General features: G+C 38.7%; 1 protein-coding gene across 2 annotated transcripts in view; it reads left to right on the forward strand.

Annotated features, from left to right (window-relative positions):
• The window catches only part of PTPRM (protein tyrosine phosphatase receptor type M), a 761,903-nt gene that overhangs the window by 437,527 nt on the left and 310,019 nt on the right, over window positions 1–14,357 (forward strand). For both annotated transcript variants that reach the window (XM_061169712.1, XM_061169711.1), the window contains exons 8-9: window positions 743–1,051; window positions 8,329–8,438. In XM_061169712.1, coding sequence (XP_061025695.1) covers window positions 743–1,051; window positions 8,329–8,438 — 419 coding nt within the window. The remainder of the gene's footprint in view (window positions 1–742; window positions 1,052–8,328; window positions 8,439–14,357) is intronic.

Genomic DNA, 14,357 nt, shown 5'->3' on the forward strand with positions numbered 1-14,357 from the left:
TACTTCAGCATTGACTGTGTGTAATCCTCTACAAATCACAACCCGAAAAGGCCTGGAGTTCTGTTCAGAAGTTTATGCTCTTTAATCATTGTATTATTTCATGCTGAATTCTCAAGCTTTTACTCTGTTTTCCAATTACATAATGATGAATTAACTTAAAAAGATAAAAAATATATACATCAATTAGCATTAAGACTGCTTTTGTGTATCAGAGCCCCAGAGGAAAGAGCCTTAAGTAAAAGCACTGTATTTCTCTCTAATGAAAATTTTGGAAGTATACCATTCAGGGGTGGTATGGTAGTGCAGTGATTATCAGGAACCCTGGGTTCTTCATCATCATTGCTTTGCATTCTTAATGTTTAAGTGCATTATGGTCCATCATGGCTGCATGAGTGTGAGACACCCTATCCTCAATCAAGCTAATAGGAAGGAAGGAGGCACAAGGATGGTGAGCCCCTTCCTTTCAAAGACACCGCCCAGAAACCATTCTTGACATCTCATGTTGTGTGCTACCCACCGGAACTTGGGTAGAAGGACAGACCTCACTGCAGAAGAGACTGGAAATTGTAGTCCTTATTCTGGGTGGCCTCATGCCCAGCTAAGATTTAGGGGTTTTATTCATATGGAAGAAGAGAAGACAAGATACTGGGGATAAGGAGGATTATCTGTGATACCTGGGCTTCACTGGAACTTTTATTATTCTTTTCTCTTATGTTCTCTTTTTCTTTCTTTTGCATCTTAGATCCCATGCGCGGCCCAAGAAAATTGGAAGTCGTCGAAGTCAAATCTCGACAAATCACTCTCCGCTGGGAGCCATTTGGGTATAACGTGACTCGTTGCCATAGTTACAACCTCACAGTCCACTACTGTTACAAGGTCGGAGGGCAGGAACAAGTGAGAGAAGAAGTAAGCTGGGACACGGATAACTCACACCCTCAACACACCATCACCAACCTCTCCCCCTATACCAACGTCAGCGTGAAACTCATCCTCATGAATCCCGAGGGACGGAAGGAGAGCCAAGAACTCGTAGTACAGACGGATGAAGATCGTGAGTACTTTCAAGTGATATGTTTGTGGGAAACATACAGTCTTTCAAAAAAGCAGCTCATGTTTCTTTCTAATTGAGATCTTTACACTGAAAATGGAAGGAAGAATTACTTACTGGGTTGAATAACACACGTGTGTATCTGTGCTGCTGTATACTGAAGCATTGATTACAAGGGGTAAAGGGAATAAAGATCCAGAAGCTTATTTTAATTTTTATGAGTCATATAAATACTTTTCTACATATGATAATTCTGTATGGTTCTAAGTAGTTCTTCATTCAAGTTTTATCATCATGTTGGACTGAAGAGGTGTTGTTCTGGGTATTCGATTATTTATAAGAAATGCTTATTCAAATGGCATTCTGAAACATTTTTCATAGTTCAGATAAAAATTCAGCCCCAAATAGAGGCTGCCCTTGCTGTTCAGCACAGTGCTGAGAAATTACCTCGTTAGGTCGGTGGTCATGTAATAGATCATACTTTTCCATAGGAACAATGCTGTAATTGGATATGACCTCAGTAACCAAGAATTTAATAAATAGACAGTGCATGTCACCAGCAACTCATCAAAAAAAGCAAATACACTATTGCAATAAGCCTCTAAAATAATTTAAAATGGTAAAATGACACCTGGAATCCCATAGCATAGGTATAAATGTGCTTTTACACTGATTATACAGGGGACTCTCATGTACAATAATGAGTCTGTGTAGCACATAAAATACAGCGGTGGTTTATCGTATATTTGGTTTAAAGTTCATTTGCCAGGCATCAGAGTAAGTGGCAAACAACCTGGGGAGCCACTTACTTATTCCTGGGAAAAATAGATTTCACCTTTTTCTCTTCAAGCAGCTGATTATGATCTTTATTGATTGTAACATGTGTTAAATGTTTATCACAACACTATTTTTTCATTTAAAGAGCTGACAAAGTATTTTTGAGTGTTGATGACCTATGCAACACCAGGCATATTGCTATAAAATAAAAACATGGAAACAGCCAGAGTAAATGGGAAGCTTGACCACGTCTTCTCTTTTCTTTTTTGTAGCCCCTCAAGTCCTGCCTGTGTTGGTTGCTCTCAAGTAGTTGTTTTACTACAGTTTTTTTTGTGAGAAGTATAGTTTGATACGAGTCACTCAGTCTAGGCCGAGCATGGAAGCCCTATCTCTATTTCTTCCAGCTCTTCCTTGTCTCCCAGGAGAGACTCAAGAACGTTTCAGCACTGTCAGCAGGTCTTTTCTGGCCCCCTCCTCCCCTGCATTTTGGTATTTAATTTGGTCCTAACTCCTGTTGTTGCTACTTCCAAAATATTAGATTGTTCTTTTTTTGACTTAATTATTTTTACTATATTTCTGTTTTTCATATGAAGAAACTGAGTCAGAAAAGTGAATGGTAAACCAAGATGTCTGGTTCCAGAAACTGTGGCCTGTACTTCTAAGTACTTACTAATATGATCATTAGTATTCTAGAGGCCTTATTTATATAAACATTGATATTACTGTCTATTCTATCTTTCTGCCTTGAGGTATTTTTTTTACAATCATTTTTTTAATTGAAGTATAGTTAATTTACAGTGTTGTGTTAGTTTTAGGTTTACTGCAAAGTGATTCATATATATATATATATATTCTTTTTCAGATTCTTTTTCATTATAGGTTATTACAAGATATTGAGTATAGTTCCTTGTGCTCTACAGTAGGTCCTTATTGGTTATTTTATACACAGTAGTGTGTATCTGTTAATCCCAAACTCCTAATTTATCTCTTCCCTGCCCCCTACCTTTCCCCTTTGGTAACCATAAACTTGTTTTCTATGTCTGTGGGTCTATTTCTGTTTTGTCAAAAAGTTCATTTGTATCATTTTTTTAGATTCCACATATAAGTGATATGTGATATTGGTCTTTGTCTGACTTACTGCACATAATATGATAATAGATTGTTCTTTTCTCTCAACTTCCACTACCTATATCCAGATTTTATGCTGAAATTTCTGTAGTAGTTTCTAACCTTTTATTGTAGTTTGTCCAATTCCAGTGCCCTCTACTTGTTCCTTAAACTAATCTCTAAAATACATTTGCATCATGTTACTCTCTCCACAAGAGCCGTCAGTGACTCTCTTTACCCATATCTCGGTATTCCAGGCCCAGGCTCTAGACCTGGTAGCTTTTCCTCCCTGACAGCGCATCCTGCAGAGACGTGCCCTGGGTGCTGGCCCTGCTGCTACACTCCATGCATCCTGAGTGCTCCCTCACTGTCTGTCCTCCTCTGCACATCCTCCCCACCTGGCTGCCTACGTTCCATCTCCTCCACGACCCTCCAAAGTTCTCCTCAAGTTCAGGTCCTTCATGAAGCTGTCTCCAACTCTCTCACCCTCATTCCTCTCTCATCCTTCTGACCTCATTTGCACTTGACAAGATCTTTAAATCTCTGAGCCTTAATTTCCTCATCTGAGAAGCAAGAATAATACAGTTCTCCAGCATATTAGGGTTAGAAGCCATTTCCATCGAGTGCTATTTGTAGCTGCAGAGAGGGACCTTTTAATAGGTGAGCATTATTATTGTTATTGTAAGAATTCAGAGGAACTTATTGTGCCCCTTTCTTGTTCTCTCATTATGTTATATATAATTTTTTCCTCTTAACTGTAAACCACTTGAGAGAAGAAGCCATCTAATTTTCTTCTATAGCAATTTGCATGGTATTGAGTAGGTAATAAGTACTCAAAATACTTATTAGTCTTTAAAGAAAATAGTAAAATTTGCTGATAATCATTTAATTCAGGCTTAAATCAACAGTAATGTTTCCATCAATGAGAGAGGAAAGTCAAGTGCAGTCGTTTCTAGAGATGAGAGATGTTTTCCTGAAGCATGAACTCACCAACACTTTTGGGTTTCGAATTGACATGAGCTAATAATTCTGTTAAGTGCTGTTAAAACATAAGGTTAAATAAGTCACTTTTCTGTTTGTGTGTTTAAATTATCTTGCTAGTCCCTGGAGTTGGGGCATGCATTACTTCCAAATAAAAATCTATTGTTTACATAGCACACTGGCGTCCGATTCATTAGAAAAACTTTGATTTCAAATTATATTTCCTAACAAGAGCAAAAGAAAAAAAGACTTCAAAAAAGACAGAAATAGAAAAATTGTTAATACCTACCGAGCTTGAAGAAAAAAGAATTGAAGTGTCACTTTACTTATCTGCCATTAACAAAGGCTACAATTTGTTGTACATTGTGAGTTTTATTGTAGTATAATATTTTTATTGAAATATTATTTATTTCATCAGAAAATATGTGGGAAAAAATTATCTTTTTATTACTGTTAAGAGTGTCACTAGACACTATAGGGCTCAATTCCACAAACTTAGATATTATGGTTCTATATCCCAAATCATGAATTCCTAGAACTTCTAAACAAGGCACCAGACCTAAGTTCCTGTGAGGTACCAGTTTCCCTAATTCAACTAACTCTTCTGGTATTTTATTTTAATTCACTTGATCTGTTCCTGACCTAACAACAATTATATGAATCCCATTTAGGTTTTCCTGTTACTAACATTTTCATGATTACAAGCCCTCCAGTACATTTTATTACATTCATCCTTTTAAAATATCCTCTGTTCAACATAATTTTGACAATCTCTCTCTTTTTTTATTTTACTCTAATTTATACTAATTGAATGAAACCAAAGATTTGGTTTTTTCTAAGTTTTCACCCTCTTTACATCTCTACATAGATTACCAAATATTTTCAATTCAGAAATACTATCACAAAATAATAGAACCACACATGCATCATAATTATCTTGATCCTGTGAGGAACCTGATGACATCAAAATAAACACTTTCAAGATCAAGAGGAAGAGACTTAGTAGAGCTTTTTTTTTTTAATTTTTATTTTATTTATTTATTTTTAAATTTATTTATTTTTGGCTGCGTTGGGTCTTCATTGCTGCGCATGGGCTTTCTCTAGTTGCAGCAAGCGGGGGCTTCTCTTCGTTGCGGTGCGCGAGCTTCTCATTGCGGTGGCCCCTTTTGTTGTGGAGCATGGGCTCTAGGCGCGTGGGCTTCAGTAGTTGTGGCTCGCAGGCTCAGTAGTTGTGGCGCACGGGCTTAGTTGCTCCGCGGCATGTGGGATCTTCCTGGACCAGGGCTCAAACCCGAGTCCCCTGCATTGGCAGGCAGATTCTTAACCACTGCACCACCAGGGAAGTCTGAGACTTAGCAGAGCTTTCTCTGGCACGGCCCATCATAGTCCAACTTCTGATTGTGATGAGCATTTTAGTCTCAGAACCCAGAATCCAAATATTCTTAGAACTCACCGGTGTCATCGCTTCTTAAATACCTTGTTTGCTTTGATGTAGTTTCACATCAATTCCTTCAACCTAAGACAAATGATTATTTTCACATTTATATATTTTTTAGAGTTTGGACATTAGGGATCAACTTACTCCAACTTCCTCATTTTAGAAGTGAGGCAACTGAGACCTAAGGAGGGTCTGTGAATTGCCCAAATTTCACAGTTTATTCACTGGAATGTCTTAAATCAGAACCCAGGCCCCCCATCTGAATCAGTGATTTTTTTTTTTTCTGCTAAACTCTCCTTAGTTCTGTTTAGAATAACTATCAATATAAATGTCCTAGATCTACCTTTAAGTAGCCCCTCAACTAAACAAATGTGTATTGCCTATGAGTCCTTTTGTAATTCTGGTCAGTCTTTCCAGTCTGAGGAGATCTCACCAACCCTTAAAGGGCTATTCATACCCTCCACAAGCTAACCAAACATTTCTTTAGCCCCCATCTTTTAAACTTTGTTGAGATATGTTTATACAGTCATGAGTTGATTTGTGTTGTTTCTACTTTTTAATTATTGTGAATAATGCTCCTCTTAATATTTGTGTACAAGCCTTTGAGTGACATGTGTTTTCAGCTCTCTTGGATATATGTGTAGGAGTGGAATTTCTGGGTCATGTGGTAAATTTATCTGTGTTTAACCATTTGAGGATCTGCCAGACTGTTTTCAAAGTAGCTTTGTGATTTTACATTCCTACCAGCAGTGTATGAGGGTTCCAGTTTCTCCACATTCTTGCCAATACTTGCTATTATCTGTCTTTGGATTATAGCCATTCTAGAGGGTGTGAAGTGCTATCACACTGTGGTTTTGATGTGCATTTTCCTGCTAGCTAATGATGTTGAGCATCTTTTCATGTGCTTATTGGCCATTTGTATATCTTTTTGTGGAGAGCTGTTTATACAGATCCTTTGCCCATTTTTAATTGGATTATTTATCTTTTTATTGGGATTTCATAGTTCTTTATGTATTTTAGATACAAGTCTCTTGACAGATACATGATTTGCAAAAGCTTTCTCCCTTTTGGTGTGTTGTCTTTTCACTTTCTTGGTAGTGCCCTTTGAAGCACAAGAGCTTTTCACTTTACTGAGGTACAGTTTATCTATATTTTCTTTTGTTATTTTTGTTTTTGGTGTCATATCTTTGAAACCATTGCCTAATACAATGTCATGAATATTTATACCTGTATTTTCTTCTAGGAGTTTTGTAGTTTTAGCTCTTATATTTAGCTCTTTAATCTATTTTGGTATAATTTTCATATTTGGTGTGAAGTAGGAAACCAACTTCGTCCTTTTACATGTGGATATCCAGTTGTCCTAGCACCACTTGGAAAAATTGTTTTGACCCCACTGAATTCTCTTGGCTTTTTTTTTTTTTTTTTTTTTTTTAATTTATTATTTATGGCTGTGTTGGGTCTTCGTTTCTGTGCGAGGGCTTTTCTCTAGTTGTGGCAAGTGGGGGCCACTCTTCATCGCGGTGCGCGGGCCTCTCATTATCGCGGCCTCTCTTGTTGCAGAGCACAGGCTCCAGACGCGCAGGCTCAGTAATTGTGGCTCACGGGCCTAGTTGCTCCGCGGCATGTGGGATCTTCCCAGACCAGGGCTCGAACCCTTGTCCCCTGCATTGGCAGGCAGATTCTCAACCACTGCGCCACCAGGGAAGCCCTCTTGGCATTTTTGATAAAAATCAATTGACTGTAAATGTGGGGCTTTATTTCTGTACTCTCAATTCTGTTGTACTGACCTATCTGTCTATCCTTATGCCAATATCATGATGTCTTAATACTGTAGCTTTTTAGTAAATTTGAAATTGAGAAGCCTGAGTCCTCTCAAACCACTTTTTGATTACTCACACCGTCACGAAAGTTTGATCGCACCATCCCCAAATATACATATATTTATAGGTAGTACAGATATACTAGTTTATAAATAGGATAGGCACACTAGACACTAAATTGTGTATCATGTAAAGCATACTCAAAAACTTATTTAAATGAATATGAGATAAATGATATTTTAAAGATAATATTATATGTTATTTTATAGAAAATTGGCAAGTACATTTCTATCTTCCCTTATGTCAATTAGATTTTCTCACTAATCAAAAGGTGTTACATACTTTAGGTTTTAAAAAATGACATAAAACTTTCCCAAATCTGTTTTATTATTAATAAGTAAAATGAAATATTTTTAAAATATTTCATCTACATCACATCTTTGTAGAACTTCTATTTTGTGTGTACTTTTCATAGACATATTAAATATAAGTCCAAGAGTTCATATATATTCTTCTCTGACATGCTTTTATCACTCAGTGTTATGGTTATAGAATTCATCCATGATGATGCATAAAGCTGTAATCGATTTTCAGTCGTTTTTGTATTTTATTGAGTGAATATAAAATAATTTCTTAAACCATTTTTTGTCTCCAATTTATTAGTTTTATTTTAAAATGCTACTATGCTGACATCCTAATCTATGTCTCCTGGTACATATGTGCAAGAATATTACTAGGGACTATACCTGAGGTGGGATTATTGGGTCATATGACATGTGCCTCTTTAACTTTAGTGAGTACAGGCAGATTATTTTCCAAAGTGGCTGTACCAATTTATGGTCTCACAAGCAATGTGTGGGAATTCGCATTGCTCCACATCCTACTTTATTTCTGAAGAATAAAAAAGTTTATTTACAAGATGATACTGAGCTTTGTCTAATTGATTCAAACTTTTTAGAGGAAAATGTGATGAAATTCTTTTCTTTATAAAGACAGTATGGCCAAAATGGTTTTAAATTGCAGGTTTTTCCAAGAAAATGGAGTATATCTATTAAAATCTTACACCTCAATAGAGAGTTAAAAACCTGTCAAGTGTAGAAAAATGTGTTTTGTTTTTGGTTTACTTAAATATGTATCGATTTTCCCCCCCCTTCTAGTTCCAGGTGCTGTTCTTACTGAATCCATCCAAGGAAGTACCTTTGAAGAGAAGATATTTCTTCAATGGCGAGAACCAATTCAAACCTATGGTGTCATCACTTTATATGAGGTAGTATATACATTTGTTAGTAATTTAATTTTTACTGTAACTTCTATGATAGCTAGTATTTAGTATCTAGTATTTAAAAATGCATAGTAACATCATGCCTTTTAAGAAGTTGAATGCCTTTAATAGTTATAATGGTTACTGAATAGAAGCAAAAAAATTAAAATTGAGTTTTCGAATTATGTATAATTTCAGGATGTATATTCACAATGATTTACATGCTTCCAGATTACATGTTATTGTATGTAAAGCCACATCATAATATAGTTTAAAAATCACCTTTGTTAAAAACAATAAGTGTTCTGTCATATACATTATTTAGGAGGCAACCATGACATCCTGTTCTCGCCAGCTCTAAAATATTTTACTCCTGAATTATAGAAGAACGCTGATGATCCAATTAGTGGAGTCGATAGACATTGTCTTGGGAATAACAACAGAATAATGTCTTCTGGTTTCTTAGCATTAGCAAAACAGCCCTTAGACTTCTGTGACATAGTTTTGTCTACTGATAGATAGCAGAGAAGAATTCAATGACTTGTTCAGGGAAAAAAATAACAGCAATAGTGGGGTGGCAGTCATCATCACATCTGTATGAGCGTGATTTCACTCTGCCTATTGTCATAGAAACAAGCAGGTGCATTTTTTTTCCAAGCTAGCATTTATGTGAATGCAAATTCAACAAAATTATATGTTGTTAGGTTTCTAAAATCCTCAGCCATTCTTCCTATGGGACCTCTACCTGAATACCTTTCAGAGCTACTGACAAAGCCGGAGTAGATTCGCTGTCAGACAGTCACCATTGGTGAACCCTTTCCCTGACCCAACTAGCCTCACAGCTATGTTTCCTTGTACCTTTTGAAAATTGGTATTGAAATGCAAAAAAAAAAAAAAAAATTGTTGTTCATCAAAAGCTAAACAAAGTAAGAGAAAAGAAAAAAAGTTGATTTTCACATTAAGTTATGATGCTTTCCTTGGCTGCTTCATTGTAAAAGAATCATGAAAATTCATGGCTCTCTTTTGTAGAGTTGTTTTTTATAATCAAATCAAACAAGTTCATTTTTTTTCTCAGTGATCAGAATCTTTTAGTTAATATCTTTGGCCCCATGACCATTTTTTAGTTCTGTTTTGTGGATTCTTACCTCAGGATAACAGAATATTTTACTAGAAAAGATACAGTCTTTGAAATCAACATTAAGTACCAAGAAATCATTTCACCTCTCCTGAAAGCCACATGTTGATATCTAGACGGACAGAAAATAAAGGTGAGATCCTTTCTTTCTGATCCCATGGAGCATAATATTCGTGTAATAAGTAACTTTAATGTGAAAACAATAGGAAAAGCAGAACCCATCAATCTCTCTGATTTCAGCAGCCAGGATGTCCCTCCTAGCTGAACACTGATCTAAATGCTACTACAAAGGGGATGTGTGAATGTCTCGTAAATCAGCATTTTAAAACTCAAGGTATAGGTAAGAAGAGCAGGTCGGTTGTTTTTTCTAGGCACCAAAGGGAAAATGCCAAATGTGTGAATCAGGCTTAAGTGATTAAGTATAAGTTTCTGACTGTCGAATCTTTCTCTTCTTTTCTCCATGTTTGCTAGAAGTAGGAAGGAAGGTATTCCAGATTCCCCAAGGTGGGCCTTAGATGGTGTCTGTGCAGGGAGCTCCTCTTTGGCTAAAACACACTGCACCCTGGGGCTCGCCCAGCCTGTACCTGAGTCTGCAGGAGACCCAGCTTCCTCCTGGTGCAGGGCTGCTGGAGAACCAGACCAGTCCCCTCCCTGGAGGACCACAGTCCCCTGGGACAGACATGCTAAGGAAATAAAACCGTTGCCCAAAGGGAAACCGAGACCTTAGGAACAGCGTATTCATGGAAACACATTTGACTGTAGGTCAAAACTGGAAGGCAAGATACGTTATCATAGTTGGAAAAAAGCTTAGTAATAAATGCTATGGGTGTTTCTTGAGGAGCACACTTTTAGGGTTTTTTGAAGGAGAGGAGAAAAAACAGAAGGAATGTTGTAAATGCTATAAGTGAACATACTGTGGGTTCACGTTATTCTCAAGTTCTCTCTTTACCTCTTAAGAAAGATATACCAGATCATTAATGATTGGAAAATGCTGACAATGTCATCTTTTGCCGGGAATTATGGCAATGACGGCACAAAAGCATCCTTCTGGCCTCAATTCTTTGTCCTCCCCATCCTCAGCCTTCTCAAACTAGCCTTCCTCCCTCTTGTCCCCACCTGTGTTCTAGCCCCAGTCCTTCTCATGCCTTACCTCCTGCTCAGCCGTTTCATTCTATCTGAGACATCTTCCTAAAATCTGGGACTGGTAATTACACTTTTCCTCAATAGCTATCCAGATTTTTATCTTATCAAATTATAAATGCAGTATTGTTCTCTGAAAGGATACTTTAAGTACAGAAGTATTCAAAATAAAATGTCTTGGCTTCCCAAATTCACTTTTCAGAGGTAACTACTATGAACAACTAGATGCATGTGCTTCCAGAATTTTACAAGGTAGAAATTTATAGTGCAAGTGCACTTATGAATATACATGGATAAAATTTAATAAATGCTAGCAAGCCCAGCATTTTATTACAAGAATAATATGCCATATAAGACCCCCTCCACATCATACAAAAATAAATGCCAAATAGGTTCATGATCTAAACACAAAAATTAAACTATAGCAACACTATAAGAAAAATAAGGAAGACGCTTTTGTAATATATCTTGACATAAAACCCAGAAGTCATTTAAAAAAGATTGACAGATTTAGTTATATAAGAATTTAAACTTCTGAATGATAGAAAGTGCCACAAAGGAAAGTCTAAATACAAACAGAAGACTTGGGGAAATTATTTTCAACATTTATAGCAGTCAACTGGCTGGTGGCTGTAATTATAACACACTTGATACAGATTGATAAGAAGTAGACAACACTCCATTAGAAAAAATGGGTGAAGAATAAAAGGAGTTGATTCATAGGAAAAAAAAAATCTGAATGGCATAAGCAGATGAAAAGATAGCTACCTAACCTTACCAAGGATTAAGAAATGAAATAAAACAAACACTTTAGAAAGTTTAAGTTGGTGCAAATCCAGTGTTAAGGGGTGATGTGGTGAAATTTGTGTGCACAGACCGTTGATGGGGACATACAATTTTGCAACCTCTCATGTAGACAATTTGGGAATATCTATCAAAATTCAGACGCTGCATGTCAAGCCTGTTTAGGGAAGTTTCTCAGTCAGTAAGACTCCCAAATGCACAGGGATGTATGCCCCAGGATTTTCATTGTACCCCACTAACTTTATATGGCTCTCGATTGCTTAGTGAATCAACTCCAAACTCCTGGTCACGAGAGTAACACACCAACAAGTTTTTGAAAAAAACATTTAGTATGTATAAGGTATTAGAAGAGAACAAAATATAAAAGATCCTCTCTCTCCTCTACTAGAAGTGAGCAGTCCTATCAGCAGCTAATTATAGAAAAGAATGAAATGAGGACCAAATGTCTGCCTCGATGCAGCGTGTGCAGGGTTGTCGGGCACGTAGTAAAGGAGAACAGTCTGGACTCATCAGCCCACTGGGGCGTTGATGGATGGAGAGTTGAAAATACCTCAAGACCCCCCACCTGGAGAGGGGGGCTCAGTGAATCCCTCTCCCCTGAGACAGGTCATAGGGTGGAGAGAGGGAGAATTGAGGGGTCCCGTTTGCTATCAGTATTCAAGGCCATACATGGTACCATCCCAACTGATACTTGTTACTGCATCTCCCATGATTCTCTCCTGGAACTGAATGAGCCATGTGTATGGAGTTTTCTTTTCTCCATGAACCTTCTGGTTTTTCACACCTGCTTCTGCTTATCCGCTTCTTTCCTCCTGACTGCCTCCCCTCGTTCTCCTCCTATGGCACTTCTGCTTAATTTTCATCATTTCAGTCAAATTTTGAACTTTTCCGTGGAGCATCCTAGGTTCTTGCGTCCCCTGGAATCTGATTTACTTGTTGGTTCCTTTGATTGCTTGCCCCTCTGTTGAAGGACTGTATTTAAGGCTGGCTGGCATTGCAGCCTACTCACACTCCCTGGAAGATTGATTGCCCTCGTGGTCAGAGATTACGTGTTATTCCATTTTGGTTCTCCAGAATTTGAGACTTAGAGGAGGGGAAGATGATGCTGGAGTATTTCAGGCACTGACCTGCCAATCAGAAGTCATCTGATGTGAGCAGCAGCTGACTCCACCTCACCTGATCTAACCCCACATATGTTGTCTGCGTGCCGGTTTGCTTTTAGCGTGGGCATCCCATCAAGTCCCTGGGTCCACCCTGGAACGTCAGTGTTCTCCATGGAGGCATCATTAGAATCACCTTGGCCCTCAGCCAACGAAACGGCCAAGTGTGAGCTCAGCCCCAGACCTCCCTCCTGGGAGCCTCCGGATGCTCGTCCTTGGCCTGGTACTTACTAGGCACTTAATAAATGTGCTGAATGAACCAGTGAAAAAATAAATACTGAAAGTACATGTTGCATTTGGATGTGAGCGTGGAGCTGGGTGCCCTTCAGAAGTACTGCTCAGGAGGACAGATGCTTACTGACCATCAGCTGCGCAGGCAACGGAGTTCTAGGGTCAAGTTCACCGTATTCCCGAGGAACCTTTTTATTCCTGGAATTCAGACTCCCAGGGCTCTGGATGGGTTTGAGGGGGAATCCATGAACTTTCTGACATTTTGTGTCCACTTGGACACAACATAGTTGCTTGTTACGGATTTGTTAGAGGTGAGGGAGAGGATTCATGATTTTTAAGAGCAGCATATACGTGCTTTGTTACGGGTTGGGGAGAGGATCTGTGCTTTTTAACAAATTTTCAAGGACTGTGACCGAAAGAACCCCAGTCTAGCGGATCCTGCAAGGCCATGGCTAGAGGCGAGTACAAACCCATCAGCACTGGTAAAACAGCAGGTCCTCTGATAATGCGTTTGCTTTTTGCTTTGCGGAGCAAATGTCCTTCTTGCCGCACCGTGAGCATGTGTCTGAATGCGTGCACATACCTGCTCTCCCCGGAGTCTTTAGGAAAATATATACCGAGTGCCAAATAGTTACTGATCACAGTGGGATCAGAAAGAAGAATAAGCTATCACTATTCAGAAAGAAGAGACAACAGTATGAAAAGTTCCAATTCCTTTGGCATGTTTAAATCACGATTTCAGACTACAAAGAGCTCTTACAGCTCTCCACGATTTATTGCCAAATGGATGGTAGGGACACAGTCACAACAGCCGGTGTTGAGCAGATCCAATGATCATTAGGACAGGTTTGGGAAGGCTTTACGGATACGTAGAATGGGAGCTCCGGCTCGAGACATGGATAGACATGTTTTTGGTTCCAGTCTCAAACTCCCGGCAGCATCTTTGAAAGCATTTCCTTCTTAACACACTGTGTTCTTTTGATTTCTATGACAGCTGTCTCTTTTGGCTTCTCCCTGCTTTCTGGCTCTCCTTCTCTGCCCTATATTAAATATCAGCGTTTCCCCAGGGACCTCATCCAGTCCTGAACCGTAATGTTCCAACGCTGCTCACCCCCAGGTCTCTACTTCCAGCCCAGAACTCTCAGCTCCCAGCCCTGTGTCCTACACGGTGTGTCCCCCTGACTGCCACAGGCATCTCGACCTTGACATGCCCACCCCCCAACAGTTAACTTCTCATTTATTCCGTCCCATTTCAGTAAGCAGGACATCCTTTGCTCAAGCCCAAACATGGAGCCTGTCTTGGTTCCTCCATCTATCCCCGCAACCAGTCCATCACTGACTTCTGCTCATGTCAGCTCTAAAACTTGCCAATTCCTTTCATGTATTTCTCTCTTCATGGCCCCACCCTTGGTCCAAGCCACTGCCTTCTCTCACCTGTGCTGCGGCCTCACCCAT

This window comes from Eubalaena glacialis, chromosome 15 (assembly GCF_028564815.1).
Source record: "Eubalaena glacialis isolate mEubGla1 chromosome 15, mEubGla1.1.hap2.+ XY, whole genome shotgun sequence".
Classification (NCBI taxonomy): Eukaryota; Metazoa; Chordata; class Mammalia; order Artiodactyla; family Balaenidae; genus Eubalaena; species Eubalaena glacialis.